The sequence below is a fragment of the Lissotriton helveticus genome, chromosome 6, assembly GCF_964261635.1.
Source record: "Lissotriton helveticus chromosome 6, aLisHel1.1, whole genome shotgun sequence".
Lineage (NCBI taxonomy): Eukaryota > Metazoa > Chordata > Amphibia > Caudata > Salamandridae > Lissotriton > Lissotriton helveticus.
The window spans coordinates 1419396011-1419422268 of record NC_136067.1 but is presented as its reverse complement, the minus strand read 5'-3'; the positions used below and the strand labels follow the sequence as shown (position 1 = coordinate 1419422268).

General features: G+C 44.7%; 1 protein-coding gene across 2 annotated transcripts in view; it reads right to left on the bottom strand.

Moving 5' to 3' along the window:
* The window catches only part of ADGB (androglobin), a 1448570-nt gene that overhangs the window by 1111284 nt on the left and 311028 nt on the right, over nucleotides 1–26258 (bottom strand). For both annotated transcript variants that reach the window (XM_078649209.1, XM_078649210.1), the window contains exon 10: nucleotides 10826–10920. In XM_078649209.1, coding sequence (XP_078505335.1) covers nucleotides 10826–10920 — 95 coding nt within the window. The remainder of the gene's footprint in view (nucleotides 1–10825; nucleotides 10921–26258) is intronic.

The following is a 26258-nucleotide window of genomic DNA, read 5'->3' as shown; positions in this document are numbered from 1 at the left end:
TTATCACAACCTGTCTTAGGCTGGACAATTGGAATAAGATTACCTGGTTGGTCTATGTGAGTAATTTTCTGAAAGATTTAAATTTAGCATCTTACTTTTTCCATCCACTAACTCTTTTAGAAACAACGAGGAAAGCCTTAAAATCTACATGCTTATCTCACCTACGAGAGTTACGACTAACCCAAGAAATTAGTAAAACCTCCATCCAGCATATTTTAGCCATTCAGATCACCCCCGGGGTGCAACCGTATTTATTGTACAACTTGAATATCTATGAGAAATATCTATTGACCCGGTTCCGTTTTAACATCTAACACCGTTTAATAACCTTCCCGAAGCAGAATGATTGGTCTGAGAACCTTTCAGTGTGTCCGTGTGATGGAATCTCAGTTCAATCTTCAATGCATATAGTTTTATTTTGTAGATACTATGAATTTCCACGAAGGAGATGGATTATCCCTTTACTGAGATTGCTGGGTCTGCGATGTTCGCCCTGCCTTCCTTGCGCTTCAATTTTTAGATTCCGAGCCTTATGCTAAATCTATTGCTTGCTTCTTGAAGGCCTGTATTAAATATCGCCTAAACTACAATTAATTCCTGAAGCACTAGCACTTTAATCAGAATTGTGTTTCTCTGAATTCCCGCCCTGTAACAATGAATGTATGTATAATTGTTTCCGCTTTCTTCTTATCCATGTTTTTAAAGTTTTATCTCATGAATTGTTTCTTATGTACTTTTAGGGTTTCCTAAAAATTATGGCAACCAAATAAAGAATATTGATGATGGTCCTTACACTGTTAGCATTGGTCACTTGGTAGAGTTCACCAAGCATGATCTGTCCAGGGCCCACAAGGTATTGTGTCATCATTGTGACACTTGCCCCTGTATCCCTGTAGGCCATAGCCTCTTTTCCATTCATCAAAGGCTGCTGTCTGTACTTGCCCTGGGACTCACAAAGGAGAAGATATCCATGCCTTGATCACAGATACGTACAGCCTGAGTTGGAACTCCGACTAGGCCAGAGTCCATCTCTGAACCCAGGGTTAACCCTACTACACCCTTCTGCTGAGTACCACCACCTGGAGCTGAACCAGGGGGAACAGTTGCCTTAGGGGCAATGGTGGCTGGAGTTGAGTCTTTTGGCCTAATGCAATCACTAGTCCACTAGCTTACAGATTTTACACCATGGTTTCTTTTGGCCTTTCTTTTTGGACGATTGGGAATCCCCACCATTAGAAGATTGTTGGGGACCTTGTGAAGACTTCTGGTCTTTACCCTTCTCCCCATCCTTATTAGGATCTTGATTCTTCTTGTCACCACCTTGGTTTTGTACCTTCTGCTTCCCCCTGGTTCTGACCCATTTGTTTCCCTTCTTTCCCAATTCTTGGGGAGAGGTCAGATCAGAGTCTACCAGGTGCTGATGCAACAGCTGATTCTAACAGTTATTAAGGACCTGCTACCTCATAATCAAATTGTATAATCCTGTATAATCACACACTTTACTGCCCAGTAACCAGCCCTCCAGAGCCGTAGTAGCACAATCAACAAAGTCAACCCAGTCCTGAATCTGAGCCTTTTGGGTATCTCTGACTTTTAGTCTATATTGCTCAGCGATTAGGCCAAACCCTTCAATCAGAGCAATCTTTAGGACTGTATAATCATCAGCATCCTCTTCTCTTACAGTGTGGAGCTTGTCTCTACCTTTGTCTGCAAAAGAGAGTCACAAGATAGCTGCCCACTGCTCCTGGGGGACCTTCTGATCTTTGCAGGCCCTTTCTAGTGCAATTTTCCATTTGTGGATGTCATCCCCCACTCTGGTAGGGAGGGACATTCTTGTTTAAATTCCTATGGTCATGAGATCTCTCTCTACCACTAGGGAAGTTGTTGCCACCATGGGACTCTAGTCCCATCTTTTTTCTAGCTTTTTCAAGCTCTATGGACTCCATGTCTAAGGCTACTTGCTGTCTCCTTATTCTCAGCTGAGCTTCTTGAAGGCTCATCTGATTCTCTCCCTTCTCCTGGGAGGTGTCCCTTCTAAGAGAAGAGACAGAAGTCCCTACAGATACACTAGAATGGATAGAATCCTCAGAAGGAGATCTAGGCCTTCTTGGTATACCTCCAACTCTTCCTGGGGGGACAAAGAAAGGACTCAATGGGCCTCCATCTCTATCTCCAGTAGGAGCTGCACTATCCAGGTCAAGGTCATTGTCACCTTCCTGGTCAGCATCAGAGTCTGATTCCTATGGGATTGGACCACTGGGCTCTTCCTCGTTTGCTGCTCCCACCCCACTGCCTACCCATTCAGGCTCTGAAGTCTTTCTATGATCATCTAGCAGTAATACCTCCTTGAGGCATTGGGTGTTGGCACTTTTGCCTGTTTTCAGTTTCCTCATAGTACACAGAGCCCTTAACTCTAAGAAAGGGAATGTGTCATACTTGGATGCCTGTAACTTACTGACATCTGGCAGGGACCCACTGGTTCCTGGCCCTGAAGACATTACTAGTGAGGTGTGGTGTATGCACCTACCTACTCTAGTTGTTACCTACTGGACTCTCTTGAGTTGTAGGAAGGGTGTGCTAAGCCCTTGACCCTTGACCCACAACTCTAAGTTCAGTAGAACTTACTGTATTTAAGCTTGTATTATATGTACCTCTGGTACCTTTAGTGGTTTTCAAATGATCAATCCCTTGAGATTATCTGGTAAAACAATGGGAAGCCGGAATCCCACATGCTGCACACCAATGTGAGAAGTTGGCCTGGCATATGCTGTCCACTATTTTAGTGGGCACCTTGCACCAGTCCAAACGACCCTTATTGATGGTAGGTTAAAGACAAGCTTGATAGAAAGCTATCCTAGTGGTAGCTGTGGAGAGCAGCCTTCTGGCTACGTCTTGAGGGAATGTAAAGCAACCTGTTTTACCAGTCTATGATCTTGTGAATGACCAAATGAAAGGAGAACGACACCAGGTATATATATAAAATATATGTATTTATTCTAAGCACATCCCACTAGTCCCTTTATGAGGACGCGTGCAGTGTGTGAACACAGCCGCGAATCACCGTTAACTTTTTTTTGGTTGAAATTTTATTTTTTATGCAAGGAGCAAAGGTGATGCAGAAGTAAGAAAAGTTTTCACAATACAAAACATAATCCTAAGAAGATAACAATATATAAAAAATACAGTTAGCATTTGGCAGGGTCAGCAAAATGAGTCTGGGACAAGAGAAGATAAAACAAAACAAAAAATTAAGAAAATTCTACAGTCCATTAAATCCATTCTGTTATAGGGGCCCATACTTTTAACCCTCTTGTCCTCTTTCGAGTATTCTTATTTTTGTAGATTGCAGCCTCAATATTATTCGTAGACAAAAGCTGAGCCCTCCATGAGGGAAATAACGGCGGTTCTGGAGAGATCCAGTCCTTGGTGATACAGGCACGCAAGACAGCCATACAAATAAAAAGAAAGGCAACAGTTGCCTCAGGTCTGGTTTGTCCATTAGATTCAATTCCTAATAACACCAACTCCCCTGAAATACATATTGGTAAACCCAGTAATTCTACCAAAAAATGTTGAATAGACATTAAGAGGACAGTCAGTTTGGGACAGGAGAAGAACATATGCTGCACATCAGCAGCGAAACAGCCGCATCTACTGAAGCTGGCTCCAGCTCCTGTACTCCATTTAGAAACTTTGTGGGGGAGTAATATAAATCATATAAGACCATGTAGTGTTGTGACCGCATCCTGCCAGAAATCAAGACTTCATTTGCCGGAGTGATAGAGAGATTGAGGTCAATTGTCTCTACGTTTACATTTCTTATCCATTTATCTTGGCACTGCTCTATGTCATCTGGCAATAATTGTATTAAATTTGAATAGAAGAAACCAATCGACATACCTTTTCCAATCCCCTCAATTAGTGGAAATTTCCTGAACCGGGAATTGTTTTGCCCTAACGTACCATAGAAGCTGCGGATTTGCAAGTAATTAAAAAAAATCCTGCTTAGGTAAACCATATTTGAATTGTATCTCTGTAAAGGACAAAAATTGTAGATCTTGAAACAAATCCCCTAAACAGCTAATACCTTTCTGGCGCCACTTCCTGGTGGTTGAATCACCGTTAACTTCTATGGGGAAAGTCACGGTTGGAATTCTAAGGATAAAGGACACTTAAGAAGAGGACTTGGAGCAAACCCTTCTAGAACTAGGAGGTTCTAGAGTCAACACCCATGGGAGCACCAGAGTACTCAAGTTACCTCACCCAGGGAAACCGGGTGCATAGGTGTCTTTTCGTGTCCGGTTTCGTCCTCATTTTCAATAGCGATCTGCTGCAAAGTGCTGCTGGCGTCCAAGTGGAAAGTGTCTGGTGTGATCCAAGCCTGGATCAGAGATGAGAGGTACCTGAAAAAAGAGGGGACAGAGTCTGGGTCACTTGTCAGTGACCAGTAGCATGCTAGGCGTATGCCCACTGATGTCGGGTGATTTCAGGTTAAGATGGTGAAGCTTGACTCTTCAGCCACGAGGTCCTGGAGACGTCGACGATGACCAGGAGCTGGATTCAAGCTGTCCCACAAAGGATGTCGAGTGCTGCAGTGTTGGTGCCCGGATTGGACCCAACAAGCCTTGGCAACAGCAACAAACGCAGAAAGCAGAGATAGGGTTTGGTGCAGAACAGCCAGGTCTGAGGGACTCCCCATGCGGTGGAGAGTCAGGGCACATCTGGAGCAACCAGGAAAGCCCATGGAAAAGTAGAGTTACCTTCGAGGTGAACCACCAGTCGATGGACCAGGGATTGCGAAGGAGCCTCGAGCGGAAATGCAAGAAGCGGGCTCACGGAACACTCGTGGAGAGTAGGCCCACACTCTTCGGTGCAGATAGTGCTCAAGGCTTGTAACTGAAAGCACAACTTCAGAAAATATCGGAAAGTCAATCCACTTAGCAAATGTGCACAGTGCCCAGGGTTCTGGTTCCACGTCACTCGTGAGGGATGCGGGTCTCAGCTTTGCTGGGGACTCGGGTCGGCCTTAGAGAAGTCTGGAAATCCTCTTCCTGGGCTGCAGGTACTTCGGAGTCCGGAGGGAGCTTTGAAGATGCAGACCGGCAAATGCTTTGTTGGTGCCTGTTTGAACAGGGGAGTCACTCCTTGACCCCAAGAGAGATTCTCCGTCCTCTAGTCTTTAGTAGAGCGTCGAACTTCCAGGATTCAGTTTAAGAGTTTCGTCCAGGTGTAATCTAAAGTCGTGTTGCCAGGGGTACCTTACTTATACTAAGAAAAGGGGTTTTACATACTATGGGGACTCACCTATGGGAGGGTCTGGAAAGAGGGGTGGCTACACCCATTTCCTTTGTCCAGTTTCGCGCCAGAGCAGAGGCTGCTAGCCCCTGCAACCAGTTTGAACTGGGCTATGCACAGGGACACCAAATGTGCCCCCAGTGATGACTCCAAAGCGCTCTCAGAGTGCACCCACCCAGCCCCAATACACAAAAGCCTGTCTGGGAGGTGGTTACACTTGACAGGAAACCGATTGTCCAGGCCTCCCCTGCCGGAGTTTCGTCCAGCAGCAGGAGGCCAGACTCGTGTCTGTGGCTGCAGCATCCATTTTGTGATGCCAGGGCTCTTTTAAACTATTACCGGTAAGACCAGTGTGTATGTGTCTCTCCCTCTCTAGAAGGGTGGAATTCTACCCTGCCTCCAGGACTGGCGGGGGTAGGATTCCAAGGTGTTTGATACCAAACAAGACATGTTTCCATGCAGCCATTCCAAAGTTAGCATTTACCACAGGGTTATATTACACATAAGAGTATATGGTCTGGCTGCATCACAGAACAGACTCAGAGAATAGATTCCGAAAGCTGCAGAGGGGTCCTGCTCATGCATGGGCACCCTCTCACACAAAACCAAGCACTCTGCCTTCAGGATTGTTAAGGGCTGCCATAGGAGTGACTGATAGGTTTATATGTGTCAGTGATTATAGGTAGATATAGGTAACCTATATCTTAGTAAGGGGTGCATGCTCCACCTTACCCAGGCTGCAGCAGCTGTCCTGTGGAGTCATTTTGGAAGGCTTCCCAGGGGTGTCATAATACATGCTGCAGCTCCTGGTAGGCCTCTGGGGTACCTATGCCCTCAGTACATAGTGTACCATATACTGGGGACTCACAAGAGTACCCCAGTAAATAAACTGGAGAGTACCTAAAGTACATGCAATTAATTTAGAGAGGAAGCAGTTAGGCTGGGGTCCTGGATAGCAGGGCCCCAGCCAGACTAAAGTCGAAAAACAGTGAAACACCAACAAAAAGTGGGGGTAACCATAGTAAGCAGATCCTACTTTCCTACACACACCAGGTGGGTGAGTGCCGACATGTGCACCTGACACCTCTCAGGAGCCGGTGGGACTGGCGTATGTGGCAGCGTGGGACAAGGGTGTGTCCTGGTGTGCAGTCTTGAGACCTGAGTGAACTTGGAACATTCACTGCACCCCTTGCAGCTTGCAGGTCCAAAACGGACATCACTAGTCCTGCACTGGAGCGCCCCCTTTTTGCCACTGAGGACACTGCACCCAAGTGGGGAAAGGCACCGGTGGCATGCAAAAGGTACGGGGTGTGGCAGCTGCACGGCACGATCGTGGCTGCTGCCCTGTTGGTTTGTTTTCTCTTCCAAACTGAGGGGCCATACTCCAAAATTGCATGAGCACGTCCTTACCACACTGTAAACTACCATAATCCCCCTAAATAACACGCAGGCGTTTCGGTGGCCTAGGGGTTCATGGGGATTACTCTGAACAGTGTTTTAGGAGTGCAGGCAAGCTGAACCCTATAGGTACAGTGATATTTCGATTGATTCCAGGAGAATGATATTTTGCAATTGATATGTGCCCCCACTACTGTATTCTATGTCCTACTGTGGTGTCCTCCATGGTCAGGATAGTACGTACTGTTATTCTTGGAAACCGCACCATATGTACAGTAAGAGTGCACAGTAATGATGCTCTTGTGAGAGGGACCATAGATATGTCTTTATATTATTGCCCTACATATGACAAGTGACAGTGGCCTATTTGGCAAAGTGATTATTGATTCACGTAACTGTGGTCTCTGTGTTTTAAAATGCAACTGATATATTTTTATATACCCTGGTGTGGAGTCCCTTTTGTGGTGTGTCAAGTGTGTCACTGGTGGGTGTGTTGCGCAAATGCTTTACACATAGCCTCTGAGATAAGCCTGACTGTTCTGCCAAGTTACCAAGGGGTGAGCAGGGTTGTGTAACTCCCTTTGTCTAACTAGAGTGACTGGTTCTGCCTGGCTTATGTACCAACCAGAAACCTAATTTCTAACAGGGCCTAATTACATCACTTACCAGCACACAGCAGTATTGTTTCTGCAAAGTTCCATGTCCAGTCTGACGCCTCGGGATAATTATCTGGTAAGGAATCTGCTGCTAGAAGTATCTATCAGAAACTGGACAGTAGTGCCTACCAGTAACATGGCCACTCTATGAAAACGTACTTTTCCTCAAAACACATAATTACAAGAGGAAAAGTCATATGCTAATACTGCAAGAGCTTAACTCCTCTGGTTATGTTAGATGCTTTCCTTGGCAGGAATCAAAAAGAGATTGAAAATCTTTATACTAATTACTTACATCACTAAAGTACATTTCTCATTGGAATCTATTATGAACACTAACCAGTGGCGGTGCGTCCATTAGGGGCGCTGGGGCGTTGCCCCACTAAAGCCATGGGCCCCATTCAAATTGTTTGTTCTACTTCTCCGAGACTCTGACGCTAATTCCAATCAGGAATCCTTTGATTGGAATTAGCGTCGGAAAAGTAGAACGAGGCACGTCATGCTGAAGGGGGTGGGGCCGGGGGCTGCGGCAGCTCTCCTTTTCTCAGGGCGTTTGAGTGACAGCAGGCACGGCACTAAATAGTCACGTCACTGCATTACTACTGCTCATGTTTTTGTTGGGCTGATCATATTTACGATCAGCGCGAGCATGCGCCCTAGCCTTCCCCTTAAGGGACCGAGGGTTGCTTCATGCCGCAGCCCCCGGTCTCCTAATGGGCAGGAGTATCTCTGCCCTTAAGCCAATCCTGGCCCTGCCACGTAGAAGGATTACCAGTGACGTCGCAGCTGTTCCTGTTTGTTGAGGCGGCGGGACCCCGGCCCAGGAGCAGTCGAGCAGAGGTGGCGCGGACCTGTAAGTTTTCTTTCATTCATTTTTAATTTTAAACTTCCCCTTCGGCCCCGACCCTAGAGTGACCAGAATTTTAAAGCCAAAAACCGGGACATTTCACAAAAATAGAAGAAGGACTACAAGTTTACTTCAAGAGATGAGAGCGCTCCTCAGCAGAGAATTACAGAACAGGCAGTAAGAACATACATAACATGCAATTTTTAAGCCCAGCAGGTTGCCTGTTAATTAAATTGCATTGTTGAAACAACTGCTAACTATCCCTGCTTTGTAAAACATAAAAAAACACCTCCCACCGTTTTCAGTCGACCCTCTCCAAAAACGGGGACATGAGCTACATTTCTTGAAATTTGCTGGGACAGCTGCTTAAAAACAGGGACCATCCTGGCAAAACGGGGACGCCTGGTCACCCTACCCGACCCCCGTGTGACCCCCCACTTCCCTCCCCCGACCCCCGCGAGTATTTGCGAGCCGTGACTTCACTTGTCTGTGTAGGCATGGCAGGCTAGCTCAGAGCTCTTGAACCGTTGCGTGCGTTCCGGCGGCGTTCCCGCTATTATGAACCTTAAGTTAAGAAGACCGGAGAACTTTTCTTCAAGTTCTGGCCACAGCTGCGGCCTTTGCTTTGCAGGCTGGCGCCACATGCCTCTACCTGACGAGAGCCCTGTATAGCAGCAGGGTGAGGGAAATAGAACGCAGATCACGGTCATTCACAAAGTGCTTTTAAATTCTCCAGCGTAAACTACACATGCAGCCAACGTTGGTCTGATGTGATTACACGCTGGGGCATCGAGGTGCATTGTAAAATCTGTTATAAATTAATGCGCACATAGATGTACCGCAACTAAGACTGGCGTGTTTTATTAGCAGTGGTTTCAAGTTTCGTCTCGTCAAAAAACCTTGTTTAGGACCATTTCCTTTAGTACCGCACTTCGCCTTACAGTAGCATTTCAAGGCCTCGTAGAATTGAAACCCTAGACACAGCTGTCCATTGAGACTAAACAGCACTTCATTACACTTGGCTGTTTCATTATTCTGCATTTTGAGAGACATGTAATTTCACTCCGTAATGCAAGCAGCATTTTACCAGCATTGCCCTGCAGAACAACGCGTCAGCTTTGTGACGTTTACATAATACTTAATATATATTCCAGGAAACTGTGCACATGCAATATTCTGTCAAAATACGTTTTAGAAGTTGGTTGCTACGTCCCGTCCTTAAAGTATTGTGATCACGAGGAACCTGTGACATTTTTGGGTCAGTTTTAGTTTTATGCAGGTGCTCGTTCAGTTCCCAACTAAAACGATGCCTGCCTTCCGATTGTGCAAATTAACAAACAGCATAAAGAATTGAGTATCTTTGAAATAAATAGAAAACGATGACTAGCGTGATCTTAAAGGAAGTGCACATGGAATACATAAGGGAAAATGACAGTTCATGCACAGAAACTCAACATGCAATCACACCAGAGTGTATGCAAGCAAAAGGCACCACATAGAAATATGAAGCATTATTTGGATACGTGTCTATGTGTATGGAAAATGTGGGTTGTTTGCTAGACATTTGGCCACACCTGAGCTTTGTTTATTTAAGGATGCTGATCCAAGCTTTCTATGGGAAACAGTATATGTCTGTAAATATATACACCGGCATCATCGTCTTAGTTATATGCAATCTGTAACACAGTGTACATTTGCTAAGTAGTTTGTGGGAGTGAAGGTTACCTGTTTCTTTTTAAATTGTTAATTATATGATGCGCTGTAAGCAGATTACCTTATTTTGGAATCACCTCATCAGTATCAACTGTCATAATGCCTACGTGAAAAAGTGCTAGTGAAAAAGTGCTTAGGCAGTGCCAGTTGAGGATACAGGAAGCGTGCTGCAAGGTCTTTATCCATCTTGCTGATACTGTCAGAGTGATGGGAGGTCCTATTCTTCCTGTGAATGAATACCTCACTCTGCTGCGGTGGTGCTGTCTGTGAGTGATCATCTTGTCTCTGTGCTTTCGCTGGGCTGATTTATTAAAGGTTTTGCCTGTGTAAACTTGTTAAATGCCCGCCATGCATTCTGGATCACTTTTGTGTTTTCCTGTTTTTGTGACACAGACTGTCCCCGCACTCAAGGTTGAATATGGAGTCCTAACACAAACAACAAACCCTCTCACTTTTTAACTGGTCGAGTTCGAATATTCTTTTGAAAGTGGAAAATACGTATTTACTGTACATTGCTGTTGGATTAACTCTTTGTGGATTTATGAGTATTTAAACATACATTATGGATTCCCCAAAGGTTGGTGAACTGTTGTGAGGGTAAACGGTTTCTGCTACTGAAAACACACTTCTTTTTCTGTTGCAAGTCGGGCTCGCTCGCGGCAGTGCAGTACGACAATCATTTTTGCACCCCCACCACTTTCAAATGTCACCAGCCGCCACTGCTAAACACTCAAACTTAGCAATACCAACATCTTCATCCCAATGTTTAACATTTCATAAACCAAAATGCTATAGCATACATTTTGTGGTATATTGTAAACAGTGAAACATTTTATAATTTTCTGTCTCTCACAAAGTGACATTCTCACTCCTAAATCTATATTTTATGTTCTGTCTGTGAAGACGTAGTTCTTACCATCCGTCCTAGAACAGATATCTTCTTTTCAGACAAATTAAGAGGCAAGAAATTGGCATAAACCACCATCTGGGGAGACTGTGGCATTGACAAATCTAAAAGAAAAAAGTATATATTGTGTTATAATTGCTGCAATAAACAAACAGAATATACTGAAGGTTAATTTCATCATAAGCTACCATTAATGATAAGGCCAATTTGTTTGGCTTTTTATTGCAAAGTTTATCTACTTTAGAACTAGCAGTTTCTGTGGGCCAACCTGCACCTGAGTGTTTGAGACACTGGTTTCAACCTGTCATAGCTTGGGAGTCGCTTGTTAGCCCAACTAACTTCTAACAAAATACAGAAGCCTTTCTGATGAATTGCCAAGAAATGATCACTGGTGTAAGTGATGCAGGTTTCAACTTAAATGAGATTAGACACTAACTAACATATGTCAAATGGAACCTATGAATGCTCGGGCACCTTGTTGCCCTCTCATTACCTCCCCTGAGCCCTTGAGCAGGTTGTTTCTCCTATTATTATCTATGATACAGGCAGCCATGTTCCTGGTGAGAGGTGTGAGCTGAGCAGAGAAGGACCTCAGATAGTCAGTAGATGGCAAGAGATGAGGGCAACAACAGAGGCACAAGTTACATACCTTCGTTAATGATATATCTGTAAGAAGCATAGGTTAGTGATAATTCCTTACCTTAGAATTACCCCCAGGCGTCAAACTGGATCTAGAAAGTTTTTCATCAGCAGTACCCCAGCGTGTCGGAAGGCGGCATTGGTCGACTCCGCGTTAGTCGTCGTGGTCGCCGAGATGACGTCTCGGTAGCTACATAGACGCCGCGCTGTACACGACTTTCCACATAAGAAGCGCAGAGCCATGCAAGACACTGACCACTGGTGCATAAAATTAGGGCCCTGAAAGGAAGACTTTAACCATAGAAGTCAGTTTGCAGAACGGGGAGGATGGGTGGGCCAGTAAGGAATCTATAACTAACCTATGTTTCTTACAGATATATTGTTACCAAAGGTAAGTAACTTGTTCATTTGAAAGAAAAAGTTAGTTATAGATGCCTTACCTTAGAATAGATACCCCAGCTATACCAACCCCAGAGGTGGGTCTGCGTACCAAGTACACCCCAGAAAAGTATGGAGAACAGAAAGGCCAAAGAAGCTGTCTTTCTGAACTTGAATGTCCAGGCAGTAGTGTTTGGTGAACATGTGCAGCGATGCCCAAGTGGCTGACTGACAGGTGTCATTTAGGGGGACTCCTCGTCCCAAAGCAGTAGTAGCTTCCAGCTCCCTGGTGAAATGGGTGCGCAGACCCACTGGAGGCTCCTTCTTCACCAAAGAATGACCCACCTGGAGATGGTCCGTTTGTGCACGGCCCAACCCATTTAGGGCCCACGTAATCAACAAAGAGCTGGTCGTCCACCCGTAATTGTTTGGTGCGATCCAAGTAGAAGGAAAGCGCATGTTTTGGGTCCAAAATGTGGAGCCTCATTCCTTTTTCGAAGGATGCAAAGGCAGAAAGAAGGTGGGCAAAGTGATGGTTTGGCCATTGTGGAAAGAAGTAACCACCTTGTGAAGAAAGAAAGGTCTAATTCTAAGGACGATCTTGTCCGGATGCACAGCCAGAAAGGGAGGCTTGGAAGAAAGAGCTTGTTGCTAACTCACCCTGCGTGCAGACGTGATGGCCACCAGTAATGCAGTCCTCAGTGTGAGAAGTCTGAGAAGACAGTTATGTAGCGGCTGAAAAGGAGTACACATAAGATAGGTAAGAACACAGTTCAAGTCCCACTGAGGCATTACGATGGGAACAGGAGGAAAAAGATGAGGAATGCCCTTAAGGAATCTATTTACAACAGGGACTTGAAAAGAGAAGGCTGATCAGGAAGCCTAAGGAAGGCTGAAATAGCCGAGAGGTAGACCTTAAGAGTGCCTAGAGCAGAGCCCTGCTGGGCCAAAGAAAGGAGGAACAAGAGGACCTCAGAAAGAGGGGCGGAAATGGGATCCACAGACTTTGCTGTGCCCCATGCCATAAATTTGTTCTATCTGCAGGCGTATACCATCTTAGTGGAGGGATGCCTGGCTGCCAAGATAACATCGCAGACTTTGGGAGGCAGGTCAAAAGACGTCAACTGCTGCAGCTTACTCTCCACACAAGGAGGTGGAGGCTGGACAGGTTCGAGTGGAGGACCGTCTCCTACTGCTGCGACAGAAGATCCTCCCGAAGAGGCAGTCAGATCGGAGGATCGATGGCCATGTTGAGCAGCTTGGGATACAAGACTCTTCGTGCCCAATCCAGAGCCACAAGAATGATTTGGGCCCGGTTGCGCTTGATCTTCAACAATCTGGGCAGAAATGGTATAGTCGGAAAGGCGTATACAAGACCACAACTCCACTTGCGACGAAAAGCGTTGCCTAGCGAGTACTGCCTTGGAAATTCCAACCCGCGGAATTGCTGACATTGCACGTTCTCTTCGGTGGCGAACACATCTAACCAAGGCTTTCCTCACTGTTGAAAGAGACCTTGCGCCACCTCCGAGTGCATCCATCATGCACCTGCGGCTGAGTTCATCCGCCCTGGCGTTCAGAGAACCTGCCAGGTGTTGAGTCACCAGGGAGATACCCTGATGTTCCAGCCACGTCCAGATATGGAGAGACTCTTGGCATAGGGTCCAAGACCCCACGCCGCCCTGTTTGTTGCAGTACCACATGGCGGTGGTGTTATCCTCGAACACCTGCACTACTCATTCCCGTACAGAGGGAAGGAATGCCTTGAGTGCAAGACGACTCACCCGAAGCTCCAGAAGGTTGGTATGGACCTCGGACTCAGCCGGAGACCTGAGACCTCTGATCTCCGCCTTCCCCATGTCGCCGTCACATCCCAGAAGGGAACTCTGGTTGAGGAAGGGAGAGGGATCTGTAGTCGACCCAATCCTGGTTTGTGAGCCACCACTGCAGTTGGTGTGCAGTGCCCTCTGAGATCTGGATGCAATCGGGGAGGTTCCCCTGATGTTGTGCCAGCTGGAACTTCAGGTCCCTTGCAGATCCCGTATATGCCATCTGGTATGATTCACCAGCACGATGCAGGAGGCCATCAGGCCCTGCAGCCGGAGGGTCATCCTGAACGAAACCCGGGATAGAGGCTAAAAGATCAGAATCATAGCCCGAATATCAGGAGGATAGACCAAAACTGCGTTGTGTCCAGAACCACTCCGATGAACAGCAGCTTCTGAGAGGGATTCAGATGTGACTTTGGCACGTTGATGCAGAACCCTAGCGAATGCAGGAGGTCGGCCGTAGTCTGGAAGTGGGAGACGACTGCCTGGGGAGAGCCCACCTTCAACAACCAGTCGTCAAGATAGGGGATGACTGGAACCCCTGATCTGCACAGATAAGCTGCGACCACTGCCATCACTTTGGTGAACACCCGAGGGGCTCTGGTAAGGCCAAAGGGGAGCACAGTAAACTGAAAGTGCTCATGGCCTACCGTGGACCGCAGGTAACGCCATTGGGCCGGTAGGACAGAGATGTGAAAATAAACGTCCTGCAAGTCCAACAATACCAGCCAGTCTCCAGGGTCCAGGGCAGACAGGACCTAAGCCATGGTCAACATTTTGAACTTCTCCTTCCGGAGGAAATGGTTGATGTTCCTGAGATCCAAGATAGGACGCAGGCCCTTGTCCTTTTTGGGTTCCAGAAAGTAGTGGGAATAGCATCCACAACCTACTTCTGGGGCAGGAACTCGTTCGATGGTGCCCTGGCCAAGAGAGCCATAACTTCCTGTTGGAGAAGGGACAGATGATCCCCGACATTCGATGGTACTGAGGTGGCATGGCTGGGGGGTAGTCTCGAAGAAGACAGTGTATCCCCTTTAGACTATCTGCAAAACCCACCTGTCCGACATAATGGGACGACTGTGGGAGAGATGATGGCAAATTCTGCCACCCACTGATGTGTGATGGGCCTCAAAGGTCCAACTAGGAGGGTTTGGAGGCTGTTTCAGAGGGGACGGTGGTGGACTGGCCTGCCCACTGGCCCCAGAACCACGGTGGTCATTCCCACGTCCCCAGTCGCACTGGGGCTGAACAGCTTGCGCCGGCATGTGGACCTAGAAGGAACAGGGCGGGGCACCCCTTCAGTATGCTACGAAAGGGGCAAAAGGTTGAGGAGAGGCCCAAGGACTTGAATGTAGCGCGAGAATCCCTGAAGCGCTCTAGCACACTGTCTGCTTTGACGCCGAACAGGCGACGGCCATCAAAAGGCATGTCCATCAGAGTGTTCTGGACATCCCCAGAAAAAACAGTCGACCTCAGCCAGGAGTAGCGGCGAAGGGTTACCGATGTTGAAATCGTCCTACCCAGCGAGTCGGCAGTGTCCAGTCAACAGCAGATGGTAAACTTTGCGGCGTCTCTCCCCTAGGCAACTGCACGGGAGAGCACGGCTTGGGTCTCCTCTGGCACTGAGGCAGCACTTGCACCACCATATCCCACACATAGTGGGTATAACAGCTCAACAGACATGCAGTGTTTACCGACCGCAGTCCTATCAGGTGGAGCTTTAGGGAAGGTGCCTTTGGATGTGGAGGCTTGGACCACCAAGCTCTCAGTGATGGGGTATTGGGAAATGAAAGTGGGGTCACCCAGGGCCGGGCGGTGGCGTCGGGCAATCATCCTATCCACAGGAGCCTGTGTGTTGGGCCTGGACCAGGTGCCCAAAAGGATGTCTGTTAGGGCTTCATTGAAGCACCTCTGACAGGAGGTTAGACCTGACTGCCACCATAGGTAGCTCGAGATAGAGAGCCTCTGCCACCCTACGCAACATCACTGCATATGACACTCCCTCCTCCATAGCCACGGTAGGAGGAGGCAACACCCCTAGGTCTGGGGAGGTATCCAGGCCACTGGCATCCCCCAATCCCTCTCTCCAGTCCAGATCATAATAATCCAACTGCTCTGTTAAAGTGTCACCAGAACCCTTCCAGTCTTCCTCACCCTCCTCTGGCTGCCAATCTGGCTGAAAATGGCCAGGGTGGAACACAGGCACAAAAGTACCCATCGATGCCGGGCTGGCTCCACGTCCACATCGGGGCGGAAACCGTGGTCGGCGCCGGCTAGGGGTCCAGCCGGCGATGGCTGCGGACGTGATGCCGGTGGAAACCGTGCCGGTGGAGGTTTAACGAGGTTGATCGGAACTAAACTGGATCCAGGCCTGGATCCAAGAGGGCCCTGTGGTGCCAAAGCCGAAGCCGCCGGCGTTGAAGGCCTAGGGCCCCAGCTGAGTCCGCGGGGTGATGAAGTCGCGCCCGTGGAGTCGGGCTGCCCAAAGATGGCATGCATCGCTTTGTAAAATTGACGAAGCTGGGCAGGGGTCGCTCCCGGCCCCGGGAAGGGGGGGAAGGCCGGAGTTGACCCTGTAGGCTCTGCATGTGGAGCCACTGGAGGGGCATCACCCGTACCCTTCGTCGCATCGGCCGATGGACGAGGGGAAGTCGAAGAGCGACAATGCTTCTTCAACTTCTTCTTATGCCACGACTTACCTGACCCGAGTGCGAAGACTTTGGAAGAGGAGTGATGATGACTTCGCGATTGGTCCCTTGACCTCCCACCCTACCGGGACCTTGAGCGACGCGGAGCCAACTGCCGTGCCTCGAGGAGCATTCAGGACCGCTCACGCAAAGACTTCGGGCCATGGTTCGGCATTCGGAGCACGACTTGGAGTCATAGTCGCGCTCCAGGCAGTAGAGGCACACGCGGTGCAGGTCCATCACTGACTTTAGTCAGTTACAGGAACTGCATGCCTTGAAGCAGGGCATCCCTCGTGCACAAGGAGTCAATGGACTAAACAAACTAATTCGACAAAAGTCGAGAAAAAAGTCAGTCAAAGCGTGACTGGAGGTACCGCACTCTCCGGATCTGTGCTTGCTTGTGCGGAAAAAGAAAGAACTGACGTCTTCACATGAGGGCAGTGTCTATGTAGCTACCGCAACGTCATCCCGGCGACCACAACGCCGACAACGAACGCGGAGTCGACCAACGCCACCTTCCGCCGCATAGGGGTACTGCTGATGAAAAACTTTCCGGAACCAGTCTGACGCCAGGGGGTAATTCTAAGGTAAGGAATCCAAAACTAACTGTTTCTTTCAGATTTTTATTTTTTAAAACTGAAAGCGAAAACCTGTAAATCTAAGCGGAGCTTAGAAATCCAAATCCTAATTGCAGTTTGGAAGCCATCGGATGAAGTTTGTAAACTGCGAATCAGTTCTTGAACTACTGAATATGATTGTTTATAAAAAAAAACTGAACATTTCACCCCAGTCAACATTAAGTGAAGTGCATAATTCGAAAATTGTGAACTGTGACTTGTTAAACTATGTTTCAGAATTAAAGGAATGGTGTTTGAAGAGGTATGGAGGCACAGGCCAGCACCAGGGTGCTAAGGGTATAAAATAGAATGTGGGAAACTGCTTTATGTCCCACTCAAAAAACTAATAACAATAATCAGCAGGGTTTGCAACCGCATAATACATCAATAAGGGCATTGAGGGCTGAAGAACTGTAGACAGAGTCACAATCTGTGCCCAGAACCCTATGGGTAAGGCAGAATGGTGTACCTTTTGGACCTTTGTTACTGGGGTTCTAAATGCATTGCACTTCCAATTACTATTTGTGTGCTCAGAGGCCACTTGGTATGGGTGAAGGATATGATGAATGGGCACTGAGGTTCGAGTGAATAAGGGGGATTGGAGAATGGGGGATGAGTAGAGGGAATAACCATACTGCTAGTCCAAAAGACACAGCTTTAAACGCTGGTGGAGGACAAAGAGAATGTGGTCTGGAATGACTGAACACTGCTTCCAGGCCTCTGAGTCCGTTGCCCCAAGAGTGTGTCAAGTAAGCCCTGGGGCCATGGGGCTGACCACTGAGTTTAGATGAAGGCCATGCCCTGCATTTAGTGCTAATGGGCAAAGCAGCAGGTTGTGCTTTGAGAAGACACTGACAAAGGAAAGAGTACACCATAACTAAATCAACAAATACTCACTGAAAAATATTGTTAAATGGAGGGCATGTGGACACTCATTACACAATAATGTAAGCTATAATAAAACTTAGTGGTTGCTATATTTTGTCATTATTGATTCCTGGTGGCTGCAGTATCAACATGTGTGTGTGTGTGTGAATTGTATGTGTACACACACACTCTCCCCTAGCCAAAGACTATGTTGACAGAATTGTACTTTATTGTTTTTTTACCAAGGCCACACGTTTTCTACAGTATGGTGCTGAGCCAAAATGTATCTCTAATGTGCAAAAGAACACCAAAGCTGGTGATCATGTCCACCTATTACAAAGTACCAAATCTATCTAACACCCCATGATTTAGTAGTTAACGTCGATAAGACGAAGTTCATGGTCTTGCATAAACACAAAGTAGTGAAAGCTAGAGTGGAAATGAACAATGTGCCCCTGGAACAAACCGACTCCTTTGCATACCTGGGTGTTACTTTGGGCAAACTTTTGAACTGGAAGCCACAGTTAGATCTATTAGTCTTAAGGCATAACCAACTAGCAGGGGCCCTCCTAAAAGAATGCCGGTTGTCCCAAACCAAACCAGTTGGTCCGGCTCTATCTATTTACCAAGGGAAGTTAGAGCTTCAATAATTTACGGGGCGGAACTTTGGGGGATTCGAAAACTTAGCACCATTAGACTTCGCCCCGAACAAGTTCCTGAGGACATTGACCGGCCTTCCTCAATCCTCTCCTATGAGGCCCCTACTTTTAGATCTAGGATGTATTTCTTTTGAGGAGGCAGCGGGTTTTAGACCACTTGCCTATTGGCGAAGACTTTGGACAACCCCGGAGCTAGCACCTTATGCAAAAGCTGTTAAGTCCATTAGGGAAGCAGATAAATCAAACAAAATTCCTTGGCTCCAAAAGATTAAGGCATTGTTACCTGAAATCGGCCTCATTCACTTGTGGGAGGACCCAGAGGGGAATTCCTTTACATCTAAAAGAGATCTTGAAGCCTTATATAGGGCCAAGGTTTGTGTAAAGTCGCTGTCCTCGGTTACTAGTGGTTTCCTCACAGGCCTCTTTCTTGAATATAAGTGTGAGCATAAGCTGGAGGTCTATTGCGACATTATCACACGTCCTGGTGATAAAAAACTCTTCCACCAATTTAGAGTGGGAACACCCCCCCTAAAATCGTTTACAAAAAGTGGCGGGATGACACGGAGATAAAATGTGACACTTGTTTAACTGAGGACGAGACTCTATTGCATGTCCTGTTTGTGTGCCCTGCATACAAGAGTCCTCGGCTGAAATGGCTCAAGCCGGTTTGTACAAAGTTTGGAACTAGATCTTGTCAAACGGCCCTACGTATTTTAAAATCTGAAACTTCTGAAGTCATAGTTTTTGCTATGGCTAAGTTTCTGAGCTGGACTTGGGTCCTTAAAAGGAAAAACCTGCAAGGCTTTATGTAATCTATCTGCTTATGCATTGGTGTACTCAAGTTTCCCCCACGGCATTCAGTTCAATATTGTAGACTGTAACTAAGCCCTGTGTAATTATGCATTAATAGCTTTTGACCTGAATTCTCCCTTTTAAACCTAATCATTGTTTTAACAGCCTTGGGATTTTATATGACATGCTTTTTTTAACAAAATATTCTTGTATGAAAATGTATGCCTTTTTATATCATATTTTATTTGTCTTAATGTGTCTTTTATGATTGATTATGATCGAATAAAGACGGAAATTGAAATCTAACACCCCACTCTACAATGACTGTGTACAGTGCATTGCCTGATTGGTTGACCATATACAGCACTCTGTTTCCTTTTGGCTAATGACAGACTATTCAAAAACCACAAACATAGCATACCCACATTCAATTCCTGCCTCCTTAATAATCATGTGTTTAACATGTTATTTTCAGATCTGAGTGCATCACCTTAATTTTAATTTAACAATATTTACCGGATTCTTTTAGCAATGGTATTGTCATGTATGTGGCATTTCTATAAGGCAAGCCTAGTCAAAAGACAGAGGAAACTGTACAGGGTCAAACTTATGAATGAAATCAATTACTGAAAGGAGAGGTAGCTGGTTTGTGAACTATTAATGCATTGTTATGTATTGTTCCTAAAAGTTAGTCTTCAACTCTTATAAATGGGAACAGCATTGGTGCGGTCCTAAAAGATATAGGGATGTTGTTCCTGATCCTGACTGCACAGAAGGGAAAGGCCTGCTGCCTTGTTTTGTTCTGTCGTACAGTTCATACTATATTAGTAAGACTGTGCATTTGGACAACTTAAACGTCAAAACTGTCCAAAATTGAGTCTATGCACACCATCAGGATGTGTTGGCCTTATTCCTGGCTAGCTCACAGCTCACCATCTGGACCTCTAACCTTACAAGGTAACGGATGGCATGTGCAGCATCAGAACAAAACAACCCCGACTCGGCAAGGAAATTGTGGAAACAGATCAGTCCCTTTCATTAGTAGCTCATGCATGCTCAAAGGGGGACACAAGACATACTCAAATTGGCATTTCAAACATTTATTGAAGCAATAAGATTCTTGTGTAAAATATGTCTGCTGCAATGATTAATAGAAAGAAACAGAACAGAGTAATCAGCATTACGAAAATGGTAAAGAAGATAATTCAACCACTGTGCTCTTACATTGATTATAAGCATTAATATATAATCATATCTATACTTCAACCTAGCGCTTCCTAACCTAGTGGGCTTGGAGGGTGCGAATCTGCCATAATACCTTAGGGTGATATAACTCCCCAGTTACCTGTGGGTATGGTTCATCTGGGAGCCCGTTTGTGTGCAGAGCAGGCCATCGTCCTTCTCAGGAAGGCTGGACTGGAACTCTGGCAAGAACCAACCTTGATGGTGACAGCAAAATGTTCCTCTGCCCACACAAAGGATTGGTGTCGTTTATATAATAAACTTCACCTATGTTATCATACCGGGTCTCTAGTCAGTCTGTCATTATTGATTATACCCTTGCAGAACTGTTGCAGAGCGGACAACAACAAACATTAACATTTTGATACAGTGAAATTAAGACTGGTAATTGAGATGGGGGCCTGGCTAACATGATTAATTTAATTGCAAGGTTGCACGGAAAAAATTATGCCCAGGTACGATGTGGAAACCAAAGGGGGATTAACAAAGCAGATTCTAATTCTTCATGGGGTACGCCGAGGGTGCGTTTTGGCTCCAACTCTGTTTACCCTATAGATGCATGATGTTGTTAAGGAACGTCCGGATTGCAATAACAACTCTTCCGTATTGAAATGGCAGGAAGATTCCTATAGTACTTTTTGCTGATGATTCAGCGCTGCGAGGCCTCAGGGTAATCATGCGCTATAGAAATAGAATTTCATTCATGATTCGTTACTCATACCGAAAAACTGTACCGGCCTTTAAAATTGAATTAATACCTTTTTGAAATTTGTGTTTCTAGGGAACTGAAAATAAATGCGTCAAAAACTGAATACATGATTTTTAGGAAAGGTCACGTTAGAAATAGTACTGTGAGAGTAGCTGATGAACCTCTTGAAAGAGTTTTTTCTTCAATTATCTAGGTGTCAAGTTGGCTGACACGCTGAGTTGGGAACCCCAGCTTAGAAAAAGTATCTTGCTTTTGGCACAAAGATCCAAGGCTACACTCAGATTGCACAAACTGACCTGGCCCAGATCCATATCCCTAGCTTTGGAAGCATATCAAGCCAAAGTACTAACTGCTGCCCTTTTTGGTGCCGAAGTTTGGTGGTATGCGGATACCTAGAAGTTAACAGTGGAGGAGATTAAATGTATCAGATCACCTTCAATGTTCCTTTGAGTACTCCCTTAATTCCACTTTTTCTGGACCTGGGTAGCAAACACATTGCAGATATGGCACTTGTAAGACCTTTGATGTTTTTGGTACATATCTGGTCTACCCCATAACTAATATAGAGTATAGGGCTGCAATGATGGATCTAATGAAGACCAATGGTGCCCTAAAAACCCCTTGGTTACAATATAGCTCAACATGGTGTAGGAGATTGGGGCTGAGCAGACTCAGGGTTAGTCCTGAGAATATCAGAAATTCTGATGCTGCTCTACTTAAAACCAGGTATTGGGCCTTCCTGCATGACCGACTAATAAAAACATCTTCATTAGGTCGTCTGACCGATCAGTTCCTTGAATTCAAGCTTTGGCCAAAAATCTTTTTTTTTTTTTTTTAAATATAATTTTTCCTTCCCTGGCTAAAAGTCTGTTTGTGAGATTTGCAACACATACGAGTAAATGGACAGGAGTGTGAAATTCAGATAAATGCCCTGCCTGTGGTGAAGTTCCTGAGACGGAGGATCATGTTTTGTTTTTCTGTTCAGAATTCCGTGACCACCAAAGAAAATAGATACACTCTGTTTGTTTAAACCTGAAGGTTAATTCTTAGAAAATCGCATACAGAATGTTAAAAACTGACACCTCAGAAGCAATAGTTTTTTCTGTAAGTCGGTTTTTAACCAACGTTTGGCATAAACTCTCTAAGGTTGTACTCTACTAAGAGGAATATTATATTTATTAGTTCTATTTTAGGATTTAATTCTGTTAGCTAGGGTTCGTTGGACTCTTTTCAATTAGATTATGCGCACTGGAATCTTACTAAGCCAAGTAAAGATATAATAGTCCACTGATTGAGCTGCTAGATTTGCACAGACACTGTGTTAGGAGAATAGCGCTGTACTTTGGTATTATGATTTTATCTTTTTTAACTTTTTTTTAATTTTTGGGAAAATTTTAATGGTCTTTTTTATTCCTTTAACTTTTACACTGTGTAAATTGTATTTTAGACTTTTAATGATGAAAATGTTTTGTGTTTATATGCTTTGATGGTTCTTAGTAAACCGAATAAAGCTTAACTGATGATGATGATGATGAAACCTGGTACAGAATGTTCAAGGCCCTGATAATATGCCTACAAAGAAGTGTAAATGTAACGAAATCCATTTCAGATTATATTATCCCATATGGGCACGCAAACAATGTGTGTCAAAAGTCAGCATTTAAGTAAGGTGTCCAATTTAAACGTGAACATGTAAAATGGTGGTGTTTCTCATCCGAGGTCTATGTAACCACATAACACCCATTCTTTGTATGAAAGGCAACTAAAAGCTTCCTAAAACATATCCTAAAATACAAGGTCAAATATGCAATGAAACCTCACATCTTAAAAGCAATGTGCTCTTTAATATTAAAAGCATAAATAAAGCCAAAAAGGTATTTAAAGGTTCCTATAGAAAAGTGCATAAAAAGATAGTATTAAAAGGAAATTTACAAGCAAAAACGTCTCCGCATTAAAAATAAATCTTCATTGCTTGAAACTGCCAGATTGTTTAAATGTTCCGAGAAGCAGACAAAACAATACTGTTTCCAGCTGCCGCAGAAGATGTTTCCGGTGGCACCCCTCTCGCCAGTTCCAATGAACAAACATGATCGAATCTACCCCTCTCCCCAGCAGCCACTGTAGTTGCAACAGCCAGTAATGCATCCACAGAGGACCAGCCAGGACAAAAAAATCCAGGAGACAAAGCATCCCAGGAAAGCTCATAATATGCATGTTGTAGCAACGGCAATCGCACAGGGTATCTTTGTAACTAAGTTTTTAAGGGACCCACCAGCAGTTCTATTTCCAACGTGCACGATCTGGAACTCTAACCTTACAAGGTAATTGGATGGCATGTGCAACCTCAGAACATGACAACCCTGACTCCCCACGGAAATCATGGAAACAGATCAGCCCCTTTCGTTAGTAACTCAAGCATGCCCAAAGGGAGACACAAGAAATACTCAAATTGGCATTTCAAACTTTTATTGAACCCATAAGATTCTTGTGTAAAATACGTGTGCTGCAATGATTGATAGAAGGAAACAGAACAGAGTAAACAGTTTTATGAGAATGGTAAAGAAGATAAACAATGCAACCATTGTTCTGTTACATTGATTGTATACATACATATATAATCATATCTATACTTCTACATAGCGCTTCCTAACCTTGTGGGCTTGGGGGTGCAAATCTGCCAAAATACCTTAGGGTCAGTCAGTCAATCAAAGATCTTTATTCGGCTAAATTAGCCATAAAAGAGCAGTAAGAAACATTTGAATTACGTAAATATACATAATAAAATTAATCTTTAACAAAATCAAAACACAGGCATCATTTTTTTACAATGTTACGAAGCTGAACTGCAGAGGAAATATACCTACAAATCATTAAACAAATACATTTGTCATTTAAGAGAAGAAGATGGCATAGCGCAGGTTGGCACTTTCTTTAAAAAACATAATAATTGTTTTAAAAAGGTACGTCTCGGGCCAGAATAAAGTTTGCTAAAAAACATGACATGTAAGGTGCTCTGTGCAGAAAGTGAATCACATGGACACATTTCTAGTTTAGTATCACAGTATACATCACATGGATACGACACCAGGAGATGAGCAATGCGCATCCCGAATCTAATCAAGTAAAACATTTTGGCCTGATTAAAATAGAAGGAAAGGTACGGTTCAATTTTTGGGGAGCTGACTAATAATGAGTGCTCTACAACCCTTTTTTGCCATCCCTTTACTATCTCTTACTTGCTTCAAATAAAAGAGAAAATCCTTTTTCAGATTGTTTTTTGGGAATGCAGAAATATCACCCGGTGTGCTGAAACAGTCCTCGAAACCCAGCTTCCCTAATTTTTCGTGAATATAAGATAACCAAGAGATTTTTTTTACAGAATCCAGTTTCAAGCAATCTAAAATGATATCACGATTCAGGACTGGTTCCTCCTTGGTCCATATGTTATGCCAGAGCTTCAGGGGAGCTAATTGCATAAATAAAGTCAACGGTGTTACACCTAATTTGTAATGGCACATAGTTGCAGGAGTGCTTTTAGGTAATGTCAATATGCGTTTTAACATCATATTTTCCGCTCTCTGAAGCTCCAGGGTATTAGTAAAGCCCCAGACTCCAGCACCATACAAAGCGACGGCACATGTTCGTGCTTTGTAGATGTCTATTATGGCTTTAATTAGGCGAGAGCCTAATTTATTTGTGATTCTGAAGATGTCCTCTGCGTTTTTATTAAAGCTTCCAATTCTTGCATCCACTAGATGTGTCCATGAATTTTTTTCATTAAAGAGTATACCTAAATAGGAAAAAGTTGCTACCTGAGACAATGTTTCATTATTTATATAAAAAGTTTTAGTTTTTGTTGGAGATTTACCTATTATCATAACATGTGATTTTGCAACATTCATTTGTAGGCCAAGGTGGCTAATAAAATCATTAAAACCAGTTAAAAGCTTTTGTAATCCCACCCCAGTTCTCGACATTAAGACACAATCATCAGTGTATAATAAGGCCGGTAGGGACCGGTTACCTACTGTTGGTGCATCTATATTACCAGTTCTGATGTTACTTTCTAAGTCATTTATGTATAAGCAGAATAAAAATGGAGCAGGTACCCATCCCTGGCAGACCCCACAATCCATACCTTAGGGTGATCTAACTCCCAAGTGACCTGTGGGGGTGTTTCATCTGGGAGCCCGTTTGTGTGCAGAGCAGGCCACCATCCTTCTCAGGATGGTAAACAGGATTCAGCTGGGCTGAAATTCTATGTCAGGGCTGTACAGGCTTACAAGCCTACAAATTGCTGAAATGGGACATCCTGCACCCTTAAGGGCCGGTAGTAAGTGTTCTTTCATGATGCCCCAAAGGGGTCTGTACCAGTGTGTAAGGCTATGAAAGCCTTGAGGAGACATGCTCCTATGCGGCTGTTCTCACCCCAATTTTCAGATATTAACACTGGGGCTTGGACCCCTCCAAACGTAAGGCAAAGAGTGACAGAATGTTTCACTAAAGAACAGTTTCATACAAGCAGTAAACCGGATATACAACATTTCATAAAAAATATGATGGTGTTGCAAAAGATCATCAGATAACAATATATTACACAACAAAGAACCAGTACATTGAGAGTGATATATACATAGCAAGTTACTTAAAGTAAAAAAAAGATGAAGTGTAAAATGTGAGTTCTACATATATAATAACAGTTACAAGAATAAACAAGCATTTGCAAAGTCAATCGGTCTCAGCAATGTGAGAGCTGTTGGCTTTGTCAATGTCAATGTGTTTCAGCATTGCAAGGGCAGATAATAAATGTTCCCAGGCAGATGCAGCACCCATAGCTGATGCGCCCTTACTCTTTTGTGTAACCGCAGACATTCATGAACAAGGTCTCCCAAATTGAATTTACCACTTGATAGAGAGCAAAACACAATATAAAATGTGTAAATCCCCTTTAATGAGTGCTGCCAAATTTACCTTGAAAAAACATGATACTAATTTTGTTCACCTCTCAAGAATAGAATGTACC